Source organism: Mirounga leonina, unplaced genomic scaffold (assembly GCF_011800145.1).
Source record: "Mirounga leonina isolate KUSES-001 unplaced genomic scaffold, KU_Mleo_1.0 Mir_170, whole genome shotgun sequence".
NCBI classification, from domain to species: domain Eukaryota; kingdom Metazoa; phylum Chordata; class Mammalia; order Carnivora; family Phocidae; genus Mirounga; species Mirounga leonina.
In genome coordinates this window covers 12,096,390-12,118,864 of record NW_023270433.1, presented here as the reverse complement: position 1 = coordinate 12,118,864, position 22,475 = coordinate 12,096,390, and the positions used below count along the sequence as shown (strand labels likewise).

At 40.0% G+C, this 22,475-nt stretch overlaps 2 protein-coding genes and 2 pseudogenes across 3 annotated transcripts in view; 3 read left to right on the top strand and 1 right to left on the bottom strand.

The window, feature by feature from the left end:
* The window catches only part of LOC118017723 (olfactory receptor 1L8-like), a 224,418-nt gene that overhangs the window by 10,974 nt on the left and 190,969 nt on the right, over positions 1-22,475 (bottom strand). The window lies entirely within an intron of this gene.
* On the top strand, positions 5,788-10,835 carry LOC118018125 (annotated as a pseudogene).
* LOC118018124 (olfactory receptor 1J4-like) lies at positions 16,549-17,481 on the top strand. Its single transcript, XM_035016592.1, has one exon. It carries the CDS (start codon positions 16,549-16,551, stop codon positions 17,479-17,481), a length of 933 nt encoding a protein of 310 aa, XP_034872483.1.
* Positions 20,395-21,342, top strand: LOC118018123 (annotated as a pseudogene).

The following is a 22,475-nucleotide window of genomic DNA, read 5'->3' as shown; positions in this document are numbered from 1 at the left end:
GCTGCATTTTGTCAATTTTTTTTTCTGCATCATTTGAGAGGATCATATGGTTCTTGTCCTTTTTCTGTTTGTTTGTTAATGTGATGTATCACATTGATTGATTTGTGGATGTTGAACCACCCTTGCAGGTCAGGAATAAATCCCACTTGGTCATGGTGGATAATCCTTTTAATGTAATGTTGGATCCTATTAGCCAGTAACTTGGTGAGAATTTTGACATCCATGTTCATCAGGGATATTGGTCTGTAATTCTCCTTTTTGATGGGGTCTTTGTCTGGTTTTTGGATCAAGGTAATGCTGGCATCATAGAAGGAGTTTGGAAGTTTTCCTTCCATTTCTATTTTTTGAAACAGTTTCAGTAGAATAGGTATGATTTCTTCTTTAAATGTTTGGTAGAATTCCCCTGGGAAGCCATCTGGCCTGGACTCTTGTTTTTTGGGAAATTTTTGATTACTGCTTCAATTTTCTTGCTGATTTTGGGTCTGTTCAGATTTTCTATTTCTTCTTGTTTCAGTTTTGGTAGTTTATATGTTTCTAGGAATGCATCCATTTCTTCCAGATTGCCTAATTTGTTGGCATAAAATTGCTCATAGTATTGTCTTATAGTTGTTTGCATTTCTTTGGTGTTGGTGTGATCTCTCCTCTTTCATTCATATTTTTATATACTTGGGTCCTTTCTCTTTTCTCTTTGATAAGTCTGGCTAGGGGTTTATTGATCTTATTAATTCTTTCAAAGAACCAGCTCCCAGTTTTGTTGATCAATTCTACTGTTGTTGTTTTTTTTTTCTTTCTTTCTATGTCATTGATTTCTGCTCTAATCTTTATTATTTCTTTTCTCTTAGAAAACTAGATTCTGGGTATATTTTGGTCAGCTTGTTAAAAAAAACATAACATAATAAAAAAAAAAAAAAACTAGATCCCCAAATAGGAAAGAAAGAAAAGCTTATATATGTTTTAGTATATCTATATATATCTATATATTATATATACCATATATACAGCAGTATACACTATATATATATATATATAAATACAAAGAATGGAAACCAAAAATAAAATATATATTAACATGTATATGAAAATAAAAATTAAAAAGAATAAGAAAGAATTGAAAAAATAAGAAAACAGCTGAAAATAATAAAACTGAAAGACTAAAGAAAAAGAAATCCCATGAATGCTATATACTGTTTTCCCCAAGAGCTGAAGTTTTGCAGTTCTCTATGATTGGTATACTTGGTGCTAGCCAGTTGTTCTTGCTGGTCCTCTGGGGTAGGGACCTGTTGTGCTGATTCTCAGGTGCCCTTGCATTTGTGGAAATGCTTCTCCCTTGCCAGGGGGCCAGGCTCAGTGTAAGCAGCTCCAGATTGCACTATGTGGTGCTGTTTTGCTCCCTGAAGGCTTTCAGCATAGATGGAGGGATGAAAATGGCAACTCCCTGATCTCTAGCCCCAGAGCTGAAAATTCGCACCCCCCACTCTTCAGTGAGCCCTCACAGAAAAGCAGTTAATCACTCTTGTCTTGCTGTTTTCCATCAGAACTCTGTGTTTGTCCAGCCTGTGACTTAGCATTTTTATCCCAGGCATGCAACTGAGTTTCAGATTTGCTAAATTTTGTAGACTCCAGTGGTGCGGACTCCAGCCGTTACCCCTGGGGTAAGAAGGGGAGGTCTCACCCGCCATACTCCTGCCTCTCGCTGGGCTTGGAGAGCAGTTGTGTGACCATGCAGCAGTTCACAGTTTACAGCAACACTAAGCGGAAAGCTGGTGGTAAGACTCACTGTTTTCAGCCAGCTTCCCCGCTGTGATGCCTGGGAACTCTGCCACACTCAGACACTCCTGTTCTTCTTGTGACCCCGGGGATCCTGAGACCATGCTGTCCCACCTGGGATTCTGACCGCTTCGCCACCTGAGCACCTTTAAGCCAGGGACATCCTCCACTGTAGCAGACTTCTAAAAGTTCCAACTTTGTGCTCTGCTACTTATAATACTTTGTGTAGCCTTCTTAAGCCAACCTTCTTCCCACTGACCTATCCTCCGACATATCACTCCAGATTCAAGTCTCCACACCTCCTACCTTCCAAAAAGTGGTCACTTTTCTATTTGTAGAATTGCAGCATTTATTTTCTCAGATCTCTGGTTGATTTTGCAGGTGTTCAGAATGATTTGATAACTATCTAGCTGAATTCCAGGGACCTGACGAACTTAGGGTCCCCTACTCCTCTGCCATCTTAACTCCTTCCCCTTGCATAAGCCAATTGTGTTTTTTTTAATTTTTTAATTTTATTTTATTATGTTATGTTAGTCACCATACAACATTAGTTTTTGATGTAGTGATCCATGATTCATTGTATTCGTATAACACCCAGTTGCATAAGCCAATTGTTAAAATCTCCCTCTTTCTTATATATATATATATTTCTGTGGTGCCATATCTTACCATTAGTCTGATTTATCAAAAGTAAAAAATGAAAAGTAAAGTCTTGTGTTCCTGTTTCCCATTGACAGTCTGCTTTTAGTTATTACTATCATAATTTAAAATTAAATGAAGACTTGGGTTGGTGTGTTACTCACTGGAACAGTTATTAAAGTGAATGTTACATTTGGCAAATTCATTACGATATTAGTCCCTTAGGCCAACTAGTCTTTAGGAATCTGTCTGGGTTTAGTGCTTTTGCACACAGTATCTCCTTTGACTCTCACAATAGCCTTGCAGGCAAGGTACTGTTACCACCTGCCGTAGATCTGAGGAAGCAGAACTTAAGTCCCTTTTTTAGGACACCCAGTGGCAGAGCTGGTACTGATCTCAGGTCAGTCTGTGTCTAATGCCCTGGGATCAATCTCACCACTTGACTGCTTCCTGAACAAGTCTCAGCCCCTGGCCTGCAGAGTACCTCAGGGGAATGGGAAGACCTGCAAGCCCTCAGAGGGCAGTGGAACGCTTGCTCTAATGGAAGCTAGGTCTGAGATGTGGGAGTCTGCAAGGGCCAGGCCTTACCCTGTCTTGGCCATTCTGCGAGGTATAGAAAAGCTGACCCTGTGCTGTAGCTATTTCAGAAGCCAAGGAAGCCATGGTCACTTCCGCTTCCCATGTCATCAACATCGACATCTAGGACACCTTCTCCTGGGACTTGTGGCTCAGCCCCTCTAGTCCCTTCAAGGGTTACCTCCCAAGGGGAAGGCAGGAAGTTGAGCAATTAGCCCACATAGGCTCCTTCTCTCATCAGAAGCTCATACTGTCTCCCTTTGGGTATTAATCTTGTTGTTGAATGGGGATCTCTTGCCCATTTTTCTGCCACTCAAAAACAGGGATGAAACATTCAAAAGGTCCCTAGGTCAAGAACTTGTTCTTTGAATACCGGATCTCCTGAACAGAAAGTGAAGGCTCAGGAAATAACCTTGACCAGAGGTGTCTGAGCTCACCAAGGAGTGTCTCAGGGCAGAAAAAGATGGAGAATCACCACCTGGCACTGGACTTGCATGTTTATGCAAGAATGTGTATGCATGTGTGTGTTTTTTGTGTTGTTTGTATAATCCAGTGTACTTAGTGGTTAACTGACTCACGTACCAACTCTGTTCCTATAGGAAGGGGTTCAGTAGATTATGGAGGGAAAACTCTTCTTGGTGGTATATGTGTGTATGTCTGTGTATGCACATGGTGTTTAGGTTTATGTCTGTGTATGGTATGTTCACATGTCTGCATGTGTACCTGTGTGTATTCAGTGTGTGCTTTTTGGGTGGGTTGTGCTTTGTCTGGATGACTGTAATGTTTATGTATTATATTGTGTGTGACAGTGTTCTATTTATCAGTTGTGTGTAAATTCATGTAAAAGTAACACAAACCCTGTTTTTTTTGTTTTTTTTTTTTGTTGTTGTTGTTGTTGTTTGTTTTTTACCTAGAATGAGTATAGGTCATGAAGAGGATGAGTATAGGTCTGAGGTCTATGATGGTGTGTATGTGTGTGTGTGGCCGCGTGTGAGTTTTCATGTATAAAACACTCACACTCTATTTTAACCTAGAATGGGTATAGAAGGGAGAGAACTAAAACCATGATAAGGCAATGTGTGTGTGTGTGTACGTGCATGGGTATGTGTGCTGGATAAACACTCATAGCTACATTCTCCTCTTATGTCTTATCTCCTCTTATTTCAGACAGAGACAGGCAGCTCCAAGCACAGTCATCCTCAAGCCAGGTTGTAAGCCATTTGTCCATGTGATCTGAAGACTCCACAGTGCTCCAAGGGTACTTTTCTTCATTGGCCTTCCATAATGCTGTGTTTCTACTCTTGAGAACATGGCAGTGGTTAAGTGCTTAGGCTCTGGTGTCACACACATTTTGATTCAAATATCCTATTTTCAAAACTTCATTTTGGACCTTGGGCTCGATCTCTGTAAGGCTAAGAAGTCTGAACTGTAAAATATGATGGGAGTATTCAACACAATATGTGGCATATTATAAGCATGCACTAAATGGGTGCTAGCATCTGATTATTCCCTAAATGCATGAGATTTTTAAACTTGCTAGTCATTTCTTGACTGTTTATAGAGTATTTTGTGCAAAGGCAGAGAAAACATCCAAAGAGCCAGCTGACAGCTTCCCTTCCTCCTTCCTGGGCATGTAGCCAGCTATTTCTTTCACATGGGGGTGGCTTATGTCAGAGTTCTATTCTTCCTGATCCAATCACTGAATGTGAAGATCCTACTTGATGCAAAACTTTTGGATCTCACCCCCAAATACTTGAGTTCCAAAGAGAAGTCTTATCCAATAAATGTCACCGGGCAGCCACATATCAACAAAAGGTTTAAGTCTCTGCCCTCCTTCCGGTCCCACTGACTGAGATGAGCTCAGAGATGACTGAGTTCATCTCTGTTCTTTGAAGAGGCTCTCCTATCAGATCCCTGTGCCTTAGAATGATACTGTCTCACTAGGTTCCATTCTAGGGCTTCTGTATGTGGCCTCTAACTCTGATTTAACTCCCAGTGAAGGAGTTGCCTGGCCTCTAGTGTAAAGACTATCAGAAGTCCTATGCTTTAGATCAGGGTCCATCAACGAGTATACATGCTGGAGTATGTGACTTCACCCCTGTTTCCATAATAGTAACATGAAAGAACTGTTGGAATGCCTGCTTTACAGGCACACAATAAATGTTTACTAATTAATGTAAGTAAGTACATGTGGAAGTCCTTTGCAAATTAGAAAGTGTGGTATAAGTAGGTGACTGTACATTCTGGTTTGCCCAGGAACATCTTGGTGTAGACTTGTTGTTCTGGTATAATTATTATGTAATTCTCTTTTCACTCTTAAAGTGTCCTGGCTTTGATAATAAAATATAGGGTCATCATATATATGAATATATGTAGCTGGGGTAATTTTGAAGCCCTGAAACAATTCCAAACATGGCCCAGGATTTTCTGCCAAATGAATGAAGGGCAGGAACAGCAGAATGGTGAAGAGTAGGATCTCTCATCACAGTGACATAGACAAAGTACCCAAGGCCACTCAGGTAGTAAATTGTTGAGGTTGGAGTTCAATTCAAGATTTTTGGCTACAAAGCCCTAGCTCTTGATCAATACTCTAAAATGTGCTCAATCATTGTGAACTCCAAGGAGGAAGAGGATTGAATGTTTTATTTTCTGTTTTATTCTCAGTGCCAAGAAAGCATCTGGAACACGGCTCAATAACTGAAGAAATTTATGCTGGTCTCTTTTGAAGGAAATCTTGTTTGCTGTTGGAAATCTGATGCATTCTGTGACCAGAAGGGGGCAGACAGAAGATTCAGACAGCAAAATATCTCAATTTTGACACAGTCTCCAGGAAAAAAAGCATGGGGCTGTAATGTACACACGGTTATGATAACCACCATATCTCAGTCCCTGATATTTCCTACTCCTTTTATCCCAGCAGGATTAAGGAGACAATGAAGAGGGAGAACAAGAGCAGAGTGTCTGAGTTCCTCCTCCTGGGGCTCCCCATCCAGTCAGAGCAGCAGGGCATGTTCTTCACCCTGTTCCTGGGCATGTACCTGACCACAGTGCTGGGGAACTTGCTCATCATCCTTCTCATCAGGCTGGACCCTTGCCTCCACACGCCCATGTACTTCTTCCTTGGCCACTTGGCCTTCTCTGATGTCTCTTTCTCATCTGTCACTGTCCCAAAGATGCTCAGTAACATGCAGACTCAACACTTATCCATCCCCTATGTGGGGTGCATTTCTCAGATGTATTTTTTCATACTTTTTGTTTGTCTTGACAATTTCCTTCTTGCAGTGATGGCATATGACAGGTATGTGGCCATCTGTCAGCCACTCCACTACATCACTGTCATGAGGGAAGAGCTGTGTATCTTACTGTTGGCTGGATCCTGGCTCTTCTTGTGTCCCCAATGCCCTGTTGCATACTCTCCTGTCCCACCTGTCCTTCTGCGCTGACAATACCATCCCTTATTTCTTTTGTGATCTCACTACCCTTTTGAAGTTGACCTGCTCAGACACTTCCCTCAATGAGCTAGGTATCTTCACTGAGTGGGGAGTGTTTGCCTTCCTGCCATTTTGTGCTATTTTGGGCTCTTATATCCACACTGGGGCAACCATCCTGAGAGTCCCCTCCATCAAGAGGATCTGCAAAGCCTTGTCCACCTGTGGCTCCCACCTCCTCATGGTGTTTTTGTACTATGGGACTCTTGCATGATTTACTTCATTCCTTCATCAAACAATTCCAAAGTCAAAGACATAATTGCTTCAGTTATGTATACAGTGGTGACACCCATGTTAAATCCCTTTATCTATACCCTGAAGAACAGGGACATGAAATTAGCTCTGGGGATACTTTATAGGAGGAAAATTATTATTTTTTTAATTTTTTTGGAAGATTTTATTTATTTATTTGACAGAGAGAGACACAGTGAGAGAGGGAACACAAGCAGGGGGAGTGGGAGAGGGAGAAGCAGGCTTCCAGCAGAGCAGGGAGCCCGATGCGGGGCTCGATCCCAGGATGCTGGGATCATGACCTGAGCCAAAGGCAGACACTTAACGACTGAGCCACCCAGGCGCCCCTATAGGAAGAAAATTATTTTTGCCAAGTAGCCATTACTCACTCATGTTCTTTTTTTAATTTTAATTTTTTAATAGAAAAGCATAATCACTTTTTTAAACTTTGTCATGCACAATATTGAGTTGTTTACTCACTTCTCATTACTTAATCCTTTTTTGCTATTTAAATTTTAAAGTTTTATTTTTTATTTTTTTAATTTTTAAAGTTTATTTATTTATACTTAACTGATGAATCCTTGAACACTACATCAAAAACTAATTATGTACTATACAGTGGCTAACTGAACATAATAAAAAAAAGATTAAAGTTGGATCAGAAAAAAATAAAGTTTATTATTATTATTATTATTATTATTTGCAGTGTTCAATGATTCATTAGTTGCATATAGCACCCAGTGCTCATCACAACATGTACCCTCCTTAATACCATGTTCTAAATTTTCCTAGTGATGTCTCCAGGGACATCACCTTGAAAAATTGTGGAAGTGGCAAAAATGGCCAAGTTACTTTGCAGCCCCTCCTTGCAAGTGTGGTTTTTTCCCTACCCACTGAGTCCTTTGCGCAGGACTTGTGGTTAACTTTGACTAATAGAGTCAGTGAAAGTGGTGTGAGATTTCCAAGCCTACATAGACTCTGTTGCTGCTACTCTTGGAACCTTGAGACCACCATGTCAACTAGTCCAAGTTAGGCTGTGTGAAGATGGGGGCCACATGGAGGAGAACCAAGATTCTCCAGCTAACAATCAACAGCTCCCAGGTGACCTGCCTGGTAGGTATCAGCAGAGGCATGAGTGAGCCCTTGTTGAGATCAACAGAACCAAACCCAGACAAGAAGCCCCATCCAGCTGAGCACATTCCCAGCCCAAATTGTCAGCCCATGGAATTGTCATATAAACAATGATTGTTGTTTAAGTCACTAAGTTTTGGAATGGTTTGTTAGGCAGCAAAAGCTAACTGATACAGTGACTGTCCTTGTTTCTGGTGCCCTCCACATTTTCCTTGATTTCAATGGTCTCTTCCCCTTTTTGGACCCCTGCCTGGTTGTATTCCCTGCCTATTTTTCTAGAACCCACTGAAATAAAAATATTCAGGTTATGATCTCCATAACCTATTGCCTTAGCTTTAGCTATATCTCTTCATGTCCTCGTTATTTTCACATAACCCTTGGTATGTGGCATTATCAGCAGCTCTCATTTTTGCAAAGTCAACACCTTAAGGTACTTCCTTATCCATCTGAAGAGATAAGAATGACTTGCCATGATATCAAAATACATGAACTTCTTTTTCTGAAGGAAGATTACACATTATGTTTCCTCTTGAAGAAGAGAAACAATTTTAGACTAAGATTAGAGGTCTGAATAACATTGCATTTTGTATAAGTTATACCTTCTTGCCCCTTAACACTTGATACCAGGCTGAAAAGATAAGAATTCTCAAGTGTGCTTTTGATTTGAATTTCCCTGATGGCTAATGATGATAACACATTGAGATACCACCTTACACCAGTTAGAATGGCAAAAATTGAGAAGGTAAGAAACAATAAATGTTGGAGAGGTTGTGGAGAAAGGGGAACCCTCTTACACTGTTGGTGGGAATGCAAGTTGGTACAGCCACTTTGGAAAACAGCGTGGAAGTGCCTCAAAAAATTAAAAATAGAGCTATCCTATGACCCACCAATTGCACTACTGGGTATTTACCCCAAAGACACAAATGTAGTGAAAAGAAGGGCCATATGCACCCCAATGTTCATAGCAGCAATGTATACAATAGCCAAACTGTCATCTCAAGAGCCGAGATGCCCTTCAATAGATGAATGGATAAAGAAGATGTGGCCCATATATACAATGGACTATTACTCAGCCATCAGAAAGGATGAATACCCAACTTTTACATCAACATGGATGGGACTGGAGGAGATTATGCTAAGTGAAATAAGTCAAGCAGAGAAAGTCAATTATCATATGGTTTCACTTATTAGTGGAACATAAGGAATAGCATGGAGGACATTAGGAGAAAGAATGGAAAAATGAAGGGGGGGAAATCGGAGGGAGAGATGAACCATGAGAGACTATGGACTCTGAGAAACAATCTGAGGGTTTTGGAGGGGGGATGGGTTAGCCTGGTGATGGGTATTAAGGAGGGCATGTTCTGCATGGAGCACAGGGTGTTATGCGAAAACAATGAATCATGGATCACTACATCAAAAACTAATGATGTATTGTATGGTGACTAATGTAACATAATAAAATTTAAAAAAAAAGAATTCTCAAATGTGATCTGCTACTTGTCTTTAGAACACAATTAACATATGGACCATTACAGTTGAATTAGTATGAAGGTTTGTGGAACATGGTTTTAGATAAACAAAAAGTCATTAAAATGGCTAATGTGGGGGTGCCTGGGTGGCTCAGTCATTGAGCGTCTGCCTTCGGCTCAGGTCATGATCCCGCATCGGGCTCCCTGCTCCACGGGAAGCCTGCTTCTCCCTCTCCCACTCCCCCTGCTTGTGTTCCTTCTCTTGCTGTGTCTCTCACTATCAAATAAATAAATAAAATCTTAAAAAATAATAAAATAAATAAAATGGCTAATGTGACACTGAGTAATATATAGAATTGTTGAATCACTAAATTGTACACCCGAAACCAATATAACATTATGTTAACTATGCTGGAATTAAAATAAAAAATGGCAAATAAATGTTATTGTTTGTATAAAAAATGGCTAATATGAAATTTAATGATAATTCATAGTATCAATTTATGTAAATGAGATAACAATAAACATTTTAGTTTCTTTGTCCTTTTGTCTATCATGTCCTGTAGTTATAAAGAGTATGTGTGCCTGTGGGGCGCCTGGGTGGCTCAGTTGGTTAAGCGACTGCCTTCGGCTCAGGTCATGATCCTGGAGTCCCTGGATCGAGTCCCGCATCGGGCTCCCTGCTCGGCGGGGAGTCTGCTTCTCCCTCTGACCCTCCCCCCTCTCATGTGCTCTCTCTCTCATTCTCCCTCTGTCAAATAAATAAATAAAATCTTAAAAAAAAAAAAAGAGTATGTGTGCCTGCAAGTGCTTAGAGTAATAAAGTTGAGAATGGCTGCATTTGTAATGTAGTTGCTAGTTAACATTGTGTCTGATTGTTTCCTAAAATCTAAACATATTGTAAAGATTTTGGCTTTATTATCCTTAAATCAGTTTTTGCCTGTGACAAAAACCCAGCAGAGGAGCATAGTGCATTAAATCTCATTTCCAAATTCCCTAAACCAATGTAGGCTATATATATTTTTTTTAACTAGAACTTTCTTTGTGGGGACAGCTTACTTATGCCTTCTTAATCTAGGTTATGAAAATGAGTTATCTTTTGCTTCACAAACAGCATGACTTGATTTCTAGAAAAGAAAAAGCTAAATGTGTCTATTGTTTATGGAAATTTCTAGAAGTGAACAAATCAGACAAAAATATTTTCCTTTTGTGGAACTTATATTCTAGTGGGGAGACAATGAAAATAAACTTAATATGTAAGTTTCATGGTTTTTAAGTGATATAAAATGTAGTATTGTGGAAAAATCAGGCATGCAGGGGACAGGCTGCAACTTTAAGTGGTGTGATGACAACTGGTCTCACCCAGAAGGTGATATTTGAACAAAGAATTGAAGGCATCAGGGAACAGAGCCACTGGCACATTTGCAGGAAAAGTATTTCAGGGAGCAGGTACAGCAACTGCAACATTCTGAGATGTGACAATGCCAGCTATGTCCAAGCAACAAAAATGAGATTCACCCCTGAAGGGGAGTGAGCATGTAGAAGAGCAGGAGGAGATATATATATATATATATTTTTTTTTTTGATGGATAATTTTAAAGCCAACAGGGCCTAGGTCCTTTAGGCTTTATGATTTGATTTTTACTGTGAATTATTTGTATAGACTTGGAAGCTTCCCAGCAGAAGAGTAACATGATTCAGCTTTAAAAAGGATCACTCTGGCTGGAGAAGGGGGCTGTGTGGAAGCAGGGGGACCCCCTAAGAGCTACTGCAACAGTACAGTTAAGAAATGATAGGCTGGAATAGTAGCAGAGGAAGTAGTAAAATTTTGGTGAATACTGTATTTGGCTGTAAGTTGGAACCGACAAGAATTGCTGATGAATTGAGAGGAGTCTGAGAGAAAGGTAGGAGTCAAGGATTCCTACATTAAAAAAAAAAAGTTTTTATTTAAATTCCAGTTAGTTGAGATGTTGGGTGGCTCAGTCAGTTAGGTGTCTGCCTTCAGCTCAGGTCATAATCCCAGGGTCCTGGGATAGAGCCTGGCATTGGGCTCCTTGCTCAGTGGGGAGCCTGCTTTTCCCTCTCCCTCTGTCTACCACTCCCCCTGCTTGTCCTCTCTCTCTTATTCTCTGTCAAATAAATAAATAAATAAAATCTTACCAGGGTCAACAGCATGGTACTGGCACGAAAACAGACACATAGATCAATGGAACAGAATGAGAGCCCAGAAATGGGCCCTCAACTCTATGGTCAACTAATCTTTGACAAAGCAGGAAAGAATATCCAGTGGAAAAAAGACACTCTCTTCAATAAATGGTGCTGGGGAAACTGGACAGCCATATGCAGGAGAATGAAACTGGACCATTCTCTTACACCATACGCAAAGATAAACTCAGAATGGATGAAAGATCTAAATGTGAGACAGGAATCCATCAAAATCCTAGAGGAGAACATAGACAGCAACCTGTTCAACCTTGGACAAAGAAACTTTTTGCAAGACATGTCTCTATAGGTAAGGGAAACCAAAGCAAAAATGAACTATTGGGACTTCAACAAAATAGAAAGCTTCTGCACAGCAAAGGAAACAATCAACAAAACTAAAAGGCAAGCTACGGAATGGGAGAAGATATTTGCAAACGACATTACAGATAAAGGGCTGGTATCCAAGATCTATAAGGAACTTTTCAAACTCAACACCCAAAAACAAATAATCCAGTCAAGAAATGGGCAGAAGACATGAACAGACACTTCTCCAAGGAAGACATCCAAATGGCCAACACACACATGAAAAAATGCTCCACATCACTTGTGATTAGGGCAATACAAATCAAAACCACAATGAGATACCACCTTACATCAGTCAGAATGGCTAAAATTAATAAGACAGGGAACAAAAAATGTTGGTGAGAATGTGGAGAAAGGGGAACCCTCTTACACTGTTGGTAGGAATGCAAGCTGGTACAAACACTCTGGAACCTGGTGTTCCCAACAGAAGCTGAGGACTCAGGAGATTAAAAATAGAGCTACCTTATGACCCAGCAATTGCACTACTGGGTATTTATCCCAAAGATACAGATGTAGTGAAAAGAAGGGGCACCTGCACCCCAATGTTCACAGCAGCAATGTCCACAAAACCCAAACAGTGGAAGGAACGGAGATGTCCTTCAACAGATGAATGGATAAAGATGTGGTTCATATATACAATGGAGTATTACTCAGCCACCAGAAAGGATGAATTTCTATCATTTACATTGACATGGATGGAACTGGAAGGGATTATGCTAAGTGAAATAAGTCAATCAGAGAAACACAATTATCATATGGGTTCACTCATATGTGGAACATAAGGAATAGTGCAGGAGACATTAGGGGAAGGGAGGGAAAACTGAATGGGAAGAAATCAGAGAGGAAGACAAACCATATGAGACTCAAACAAACTGAGGGTTGCGGAAAGGGAGGTAGGTGGGGAGATGGGGTAACTGGGTGATGGAAATTAAAATATGATGAGCACTGGGTATTATATTCAACTAATGAATCATTGAACATTATATAAAAAACTAATGATGTACTATACCTTGGCTAATTAAATTAAGTTAAAAAAAGAGAGATAATAAGATATGAAGATATTTGCACAAAATAAAATAACTAAGATAAAACCTTTAAAAAAATAAATAAATTCCAGTTAGCTTACTTACAGAGTAATATTATTCTCAGGTGTACAATATAGTGATTCAACACATCCATACACCTAGTGCTCATCACAACAAGGGTGCTCCTTAATCCTCATCACCTACTGAACCTATCCCCCCACTCAGCTCTCCTCTGGTAGCTAAAGGATTCCTACATTTCGGTTTGAACAACATGGAGTTATCAATAACTAAGATGTTAATGAAACAAATGTGGGAGCATGTGTGAGCAGCTGAAGGTAATGAGTCTGTAAACCATAGCAACAAAATAGTCAAAGTTTATTCAGGACTTAGAAAATGCCAGAAAAAGTTCTAAGTTCATGTGTTTTAACTCATTTAATCTCTTAGGGCAGGAATAAATTCTTACTATTAGATTGGAAGAATTAATCAGTTAATTCAATTATTCATTCAATAGCAATCCTATGGCAATAACAGTGATTCTAGATATCATTATCTTTTTTGGAAGATACAAAGATAATGATCACAAGAGCTGATGTCCATTGTGCATTTATTATGTGCTTTTGCATGAAACATCTCATTTAATTTCAAGAATAACTTCTGAGGACAATGTACTTTTATCCACACTTTACAGGTGATGTAACAGGGCTGCGGGGATTACTTTATATGCTCAGGGCCAACAATTAATGAGAGGCATAGCCCAGACCCAGTTCTTCTGAAAACTGAGCCCAAGGACTCAATCTACTTCCTCTACGCTCTCTTGGAAAAGGCACACCTTCACGCCCTGAAGTCTCTCCCAAGGGAGAGAGGGGACCTGCAGGATGTGAAGTTAAAGCTAGATTGAGTGCTTATGGTAGCAAGTGGTGTGGAAGTTTGCAGAAGCCAGACTTATTCTTCCTGGACCATAATGTGCTGTTGGGAGGACTGACCCAGTGCATTGGCAACACTGGTAATGGAGGCTAAGCCATTCCTACTTCCCCCCTGGAACTATGAACAGGCAGAAAGGAGCCTAGAGTGTCCCTGAGATCTGGGTCACCCTCTCAGGTGAATCTAACAGCTCAGTCCCTCCAGCTCCCGCACAGGCTCCTCCCCAAGGTCTGATAGGAATTGGTGGCCATTAGTTTGCTTGATTCTTTCCTTAACCAGGAGCTTAGAGACTTTCCATGAGTCCTCTCTGAGGTTTGTAAAATTGTTATCTCCTGCCTGTTGCCCTGGAGCTCAAGGACAGACACAGAGAGCTCATGAGATCATGGGTTCACAGAGGCTTTCTTCTTACTCTTTGTTCCTGGTGTTCTCAACAGAAGCTGAGGACTCAGGAAAATGGCACTGGTCAGAGTGAGCTGGGAAATCTAGGTGGGCAAGGTGTGTCTCTGTGTCTAGAGTTCTACATATGTATGGGTCTGTGTGATGTTTCCTTGCCAGTACAATGCAGATACATAAGTATGTTTTCTTCATGAATTTTCTTTGTGTGTGCATGTGTGTTTGTGTGTGTGTGTTTGCGTGTGTGTGTGTGTAATTGACCCCAGTCCTATTCTTTTCCTCTCTTAGACAAGAGCATAGAAGTCTAAATAAGTGTTGCCCCTTTAAACAAGTGCAGGGCATTTGTGTGTGTGATCTGGGATCTCCTAATCAGTCCCATTGAATTCAAGTGTTTGCCCCACGTCTCTTTCTGTAACTCCCACATTTTCATCCTTGGACAGACATCATAATTAAGTAAATGAGATGGTGTAGTCTGAAGAAAGACACATATGCTCCCCAGTCTGGGGGAGAAGTTTCCTGAATTTACTCATAACCAGAAATAGGTAAGAGGTCTTGAACTGTCAGCTCAGTGTGTAATTATGTGTGATATTGTATTTTGTTTATAAGTCATATTTTATGTGGTTCCAAATGTTTAGAGTGGGTTGTTGTTGTTTTATGTTTCATGTACTTGTCTTAGGGGCCTCTGATTCTTTCCTATGAACTCAACTACTTCCTTAACTGCGTTTCAAAAGTAGCTATATATATATAAAGCAGGCAGGTTCACATGCATTTCCAGTCCTGGGCCGGTGTTATACACTAATGAGTGTAAGCTCAGTGTCCGCAGTATGGCAGACTGGGGCCCAATGTTCAGTCTGGCTCTTAATTTTTATGATCTTAGGAAGTGACTTCCTCTCTCTGGCTCAGATTCTTCACTGGCAAAGGAGAGGTAACTATTCTTACTTCATCATGCTATTTTGAGGATAAATGAGGCAATGCACACAAATTATTCAGCACCATGCCTGTAATATAATAGGTAATAGGAGGAATTTTTATTATCTTTCCCCGAATCTGGTGTTTGTGAACCTGGCTTGATATAAAGATATAAACTCCTTGAACATAGAGACTTCCTATTTCTTGTTCACTACTATGTACTCAATACGGGACAAAGCTTTTGTTCAATAAATATTTGTTGAGGGATCGAGTCCCGCATCGGGCTCCCTGCTCAGCAGGAAGCCTGCTTCTTCCTCTCCCACTCCCCCTGCTTATGTTCCTTCTCTCCCTTTGTCTCTCTCTGTCAAATAAATAAATAAAATCTTTAAAATAAATAAATAAATAAGTATTTGTTGAATAAAGAATAAATGTCCTTTAGTTGTTTTGGGAAAAAAATCTGGTTAATGTGACAGTTTCATATATCATTAGAGCTAGAGATGGACAAATTAACTCATGCACTGTTAGTGTATAAGAAAGCAACGATTCTGTGCATTGATTTTGTATCCTGCCACATTACTGAATTGCTGTATGAGTTCTAGTAATTTGGGGGTGGAGTATTTGGGGTTTTCCACATAAAGTATCATGTCATCTTCGAAAAGAGAGGGTTTGACTTCTCCTTTGCCAATTTGAATACCTTTTATTTCTTTTTGTTTTATGATCTTAGGAAGTGACTTCCTCTCTCTGGCTCAGATTCTTCACTGGCAAAGGAGAGGTAACTATTCTTACTTCATCATGCTATTTTTTCCCTTTTAATGTATTGTTGGATCTTATTAGCCAGGATTTTGTTGAGAATTTTGGAATCCATATTCATCAGGGATATCGGTCTGAAATTCTTAACTTTTACATCAACATGGATGGGACTGGAGGAGATTATGCTAAGTGAAATAAGTCAAGCAGAGAAAGTCAATTATCATATGGTTTCACTCATTTGTGGAACATAAGGAATAGCATGGAGGACATTAGGAGAAGGAGGTGAAAAATGAAGGGGGGGGAAATCAGAGGGAGAGATGAACCATGAGAGACTATGGACTCTGAGAAACAATCTGAGGGTTTTAGAGGGGAGGGGGGTGGGGGGGTGGGTTAGCCTGGTGATGGGTATTAAGAAGGGCACGTACTGCATGGAGCACTGGGTGTTATACAAAAACAATGAATCATGGATCACTACATCAAAAACTAATGATGTATTGTATGGTGACATAACATAACATAACACAACATAAATAAATAAATAAATAAATAAATAAATAAATAAATAAATAAACCTTTAAAAAAATTAACTCATGCACCAAGAGTTGTGAGAAATAAACATAAATGTTATGACATGTTTACTGACATTCCCTATTTTCCCCAATTGCCAGAAGAGATAAAAACAGCATGAGGAAGGAGAACCAGAGCAGCGTGTCTGAGTTCCTCCTCCTGGGGCTCCCCATCCAGACAGAGCAGCAGGGTGTGTTCTTCGCTCTGTTCCTGGGCATGTACCTGACTACAGTGCTGGGGAACCTGCTCATCATCCTGATCATCAGGTTGGACTCTCACCTCCACAATCCCATGTACTTCTTCCTCAGCCACTTGGCCTTCTCTGATATTTCCCTTTCATCTATTATAGTTCCAAAGATGCTCATGAACATGCAGACTCAGCAACAATCCATTCCCTATGTGGGGTGCATTTCTCAGATGTATTTTTTCATAGTTTTTGGTTGTCTTGACAACTTCCTTCTTGCAGTGATGGCATATGACAGGTATGTGGCCATCTGTCAGCCACTCCACTACACCACTGTCATGAGGCAGGAGCTGTGTATCTCATTAGTAGCTGGGTCCTGGTTCTTCTCTTGCATCCACGCCCTGTTGCACACCCTTCTCTTGGTCCAACTGTCCTTCTGTGCTGATAATATCATCCCCCACTTCTTCTGTGACCTTACTGTGCTCCTGAAGATGAGCTGCTCAGACATCTCTCTCAATGAACTGGTCATCTTTACTGAAGGAGGAATGTTTTTCATCCTGCCCTTGAGTAGTATCTTGGGCTCATATATCCGTATAGGGACAAGTGTCCTGAGGATCCCCTCTACTAAGGGACTCTTTAAAGCCTTTTCTACCTGTGGCTCCCATCTTTTTGTGGTGTCTTTATACTATGGGACACTTGCAGGTGTTTACTTTTTCTCCCCATCATGGGACTACAGTGACAAAGACATAATTGCTTCGGTCATGTACACTGTAGTTACCCCTATGCTGAATCCCTTCATCTATAGCCTGAGGAACAAAGGTATAAAACAGGCCCTAGAAATATTTGTCAAGAGGGCTAACTTTTAAGTGACAATCACTAAATCCGATTATTGTAGTCATGCACAGTGAGATATATCTCCTAAAACTATTGTATGGTTGGCAACTCTATGTAACTTAAAACGAATATACATTCTGCTGTCATAGTGCTGTTAATATGTCCACCAGGTCAAGTTTGTTACTTGGATTGTTAAATATTCTTTACCGTTAATTTTTTCCTCCTTGTTCATCATCTCTTTAATGTGCAAAATCTTGTGAAGCATGCTGCATAATTGTAATTGTGGATTTATTTTTTCCCCTTTTAGATATGCCCAGTTATTGCTTATGTAATTTATATGCTATGTAATTGATGACATGCAGATTCATCATGATCTGCTCCCGTGTACTGATTCTTTAAAGCAGTGGTATGCTGAAGCTGGCTTACATTGGCTTCAAGTTGAATGTGAACATCTCTTTCAACTCCACATTCAATGATATCACATTGGTAGATTGAAATCAGCCATACTGGAAATAATTACACTATGTTAACTGGCAAAGGCTACAAAGCAAGGCTCCTCTCTGAGAGCTATTTTTATTCATTTAACATCATACCACTGCATTTATAAATAGGAGATATTTCTCTTTATCTCTAGCAGCAGCTCCTGCCTTAACATCTTCTCATCTACTTCTTCTGATTATTAGTAGAGCTATGTCAGCTTTCTTTTGGTTAGTGTTTACATGTTATGTCTTTTTTTTATTATGTTCAGTTAGCCAATATATAGTACATCATCAGTTTTTGATGTAGTGTTCAACGATTCATTAGTTGTGTATAACACCCAGTGCTCATCACAACACGTGCCCTCCTTAACACCCATCACCTGGCTACCCACATGGTATTTCTTTTCCATCAATTTTCTTTAAACTGTTCTATGTCCTTATATCTGTGAGACATTCCTTGTTAGCACTGTGAAGTTAGGTTGTGTTCTTTTTAGATAGATTCATAATCCTTGTATTTCTGGGGAATTTGATCTAGTAACATTTAATATGATATATTTGAATTTATATTTTTCACATTACTATATGTTTTCTTTTTAAAATTTTTATTTAAATTCAATTAGCCAACATATAGTATATCATTAGTCTCAGGTGTAGAGTTCAGTAATTCATCAGTTGCATATAACACTGAGTGCTCATCACATCATGTGCCCTCCTTAATGCCTGTCACCCAATTACTCCATCCCACCACCCACCTCTCCTCCAGCAACCTTCAGTTTGATTTCTATAGTTAAGAGTCTTTCATGGTTTGTCTCCCTCTGATTTCTTCCCATTCTGTTTTCCCTCCCTTCCTCTACAGTCCTCTGCCCTGTTTCTTATATTCCACATATGAGTAAAACCATATGATAATTGTCTTTCTCTGATTGACTTATTTTGCTCAGTATAATACCCTCCAGTTCCATCCATGTCGATGTAAATAGTAAGTTTTCATCCTTTTGATGGCTGAGTATTATTCCATTGTATATATATACCACCTCTTATTTATCCATTCATCTGTCTATGAACATCTGGGCTCTTTTCATAGTTTGGCTATTGTGGACATTGCTGCTATAAACATTGGGGTGCAGGTGTCCCTTCAAATCACTATGTTTGTATCCTTTGGATAAATACCTAGTAGTGCAATTGCTGAGTCATAGGGTAGCTTTATTTTTAACTTTTTGAGGAACCTCCATACGTCTTCCAGAGTGTCCAAACTGCAGGATACCAGGCACATACTCTCACCCTGGCCCTAACCCTAACCCTAGATCTGAGAAAAAAAAATAAGGTGTGGTACACACACACACACACACACACACACACGCTAAAATGTAGTATACACACACACACACATACAATGGAATAATACTCAGCTATCAAAAAGAATGAAATATTGCCATTTGCAACAACATGGATGGAGCTGGAGAGTATTATTCTAAGTGAAATAAGTCAGAGAAAGACAAATACCATATGATCTCACTCATATGTGGAATTTAAGAAACAAAACAAAAGAGAAAAGGGGAAAAAAGTGTTAAACATAGTGGGTGAAATTTTAATAAGAAAAAAGTTATGGTTATATCATTTTAAAGTATCTACTCAAATGATACTAATTACAGAAATTAAAATAGTAACTTTACAGTAGAGAACCTAGCAGACACCGCTTTAACCAATTGATCAGGGATAAAATCACTAGTCTGATATCATGAAGCCAGGTTCACAGAAGGAGCATGACAACACCCCAACAATGCCACCTCAGCACTGGAGTCTCATGTCATTTTAAGGCAGAAACAACTGACACCAGTTTTCCAAGGGTCATCTACTATTTCTGCCACAGTGAACTATTACAATTGGGCCGTGTCTTGGTGTAGTAAATTATCCCTCTACATTCATCAGGATCTATACTCATAGAGGGCAAGGTCTTTGCCTTTCTTGTTTATGTCTACATTCTCATCCCTTAGTAGAGGTCCTGATACAGACTCAATGTTCAGTGGAACAATGGTTGAGTAAAACAGCAAACACCCTCTTACTTTATGCAATGAGGTCTTATTGGCTGCTCTTGGGTGAGATGTTTTCCTGGAGCCAGAATGGGACAGAGTGAAGGTACATGCATTCACAGGTGTGAGAAGTTAATGCGTTTAGTTAAAAATTTATTGTTTTCCAAAAAAATTACAGTATGAGATGTGATAGTTCTTTCTAGGTTTCTGAGATTCCCAAAACTTCTTCATCCCTAGCATATAGAAAAGCAGTATGAGGTCAGAGAACCAGAAGCTGCATGTCCAAGTTCCTCCTTCTGGGCTCCCGCATCCAGCTGGAGCAACAGGTCATGTTCTTTTTTTTTTTTTTTTAAAGATTTTATTTTTATTATTTATTTGACAGAGAGACACAGCGAAAGAGGGAACACAAGCGGGGGAGTGGGAGAGGGAGAAGCAGGCTCCCTGCAGAGCGGGGAGCCCGACGCGGGATTCGATCCCAGGACCCCGGGATCATGACCTGAGCCGAAGGTCATGTTCTTTGCCCTGTTCCTGGGCATATATCTGACCACAGTGCTGGGGAACCTGCTCATCAGGCTAGATTCTCGCCTCCACACCCCCATACTTCTCCCTCAGCCACTTGGCTTCACAGATGTCTCCTTTTCATCTGTCACTATTCCTAAGATGATGATAAACATGGATGCTTGAGATCAGTCCATCCCCTATGCTTGGTGCATTTCACAAATGTATTTCTTCACTAATTTTAGTTGTATTGATAGCTTTCGTCTCACAGTGATGGCCTATGACAGGTATGTGGCCATCTGTTACCCTCTCCATTATACCACCATCTTGAGGAATGAGTTTTGTATCATCCTAGTGGCTAGGTCCTGGTTTTTATCTTGTACCCATGCTCTGTTGCATGCCTTCTTCATGGACTGGTTGTCCTGTGCAGGAACTATCGTTCTCCACTTTTGTAATCTTGCTGTTGTGCTAAAGTCCTCCTGCTCAACACCCCCTGCAATAGCTGCTTATTCTCATTGAGGGAGGACTGATCTTCATCCTGCCATTGAGTGGTATCTTGGGCTCATATATCCACACGGCAGGTATCATTCTGAAGGTCCTCTCCTTCAAAAGAAACTTCAAAGCCTTGTCTACATGTGGCTCCCACCTCTCTGTAGTGTTTTTATACTATGGGACAATTGCTGGTGTTTACTTTTTCCCTTCATCAGGCAACATACTTGCTTCTGTGATGTACACGGTGGTCACCCCCATGCTGAACCTCTTCATCTATAGCCTGAAGAATAAGGACATGAAACGTGTTCTTAAGAAAATCTTTAGAGCCAAGGACTCTAAAGAGTCCTTGGTGGTGTTCATTCAACCTTGCTGTCATGGGTACTCTTGGGGGCTGTAAACGTGTTTCTTCTAAAAGTTGTAACTTGGCTAGGTCTTTTTTTAAATGAATTTACTTATTTATTTTAAAAAATTTTTTATTATGTTCAGTTAGCCAACATATAGTACATCATTAGTTTTTGATGTAGCATTCAATTATCCATTAGTTGCATATAACACCCAGTGCTCAACACAATATGCGCCCTCCTTAATACCCATCATCTGGCTACCCCTTCTGTAACCCTCAGTTTGTTTCCCAGAGTCCAGAGTCTCTCATGGTTTGTCTCCCTCTCTGATTTCTTCCCCTTCAGTTTTCCCTCCCTTCCCCTATGGTCCTCTGTGCTATTCCTTATGTTCCACATATGAGTGAAACCATATGATAATTGACTTTCTCTGCTTGACTTATTTCACTTAGCATAATCCCCTCCATTTCCATCCATGTCAATGCAAATGGTGGGTATTCATCCTTTCTGATGGCTGCATAATATTCAACTGTATATAAGGACCACATCTTCTTTATCCATTCATCTGTTGAAGGGCTAGGTCTTATTAACAACACTTTTAACTCTTAACTTCCTTTTCTTGGTCTCATTTTATGTTTCTTCTCATATTTATGTTCACCTGATTGTTCTTTTTCTCTACCTGCTGTCTGGATTGTGTGCATTAATGTTCTGCAGTGAAACTACAAGCCCTCCTGTACCCTGAAGTTCTCTGCAAGCTTGTGAAACTTCGGTGCCCCTTTCCCTGGGCTTTAGGAAGTTTTAGAATCTTTATTTTTTTCTTTGTAACCCTATCTGGTATTGATATCAACACATATCTATCTGAGTTTTCACAATACCACTAGAGCTCACTTATTTCATGTGTGAGAAATCCAGAAGTCACCAAACTGCTGTATCTGTGAAACAGATGAGAGTAGCTATTGCAGCTGGCATTCATCAAGCATTTAAATGTATATTTGTTTACTCCTGAGCACATTTCTCTTATAAAGATGTTAATATTTTTCATATTTACAGAGAATCAAACTAAAACCCAGGGATAGCAACTGAGTAGCTGTCACAAGATTTAACCTCAGACATGTGTGACTTCAAAAAATCATGTGTTTAACCATATTATTTTATTGCCATTATTTTGATTTCATATATGATTGGTCAGTTT

Coding starts and splice junctions, on each gene's coding strand:
- LOC118018124 (XM_035016592.1), top strand. CDS start 16,549: ATGAGGAAGGAGAACCAGAGCAGCGTGTCTGAGTTCCTCCTCCTGGGG.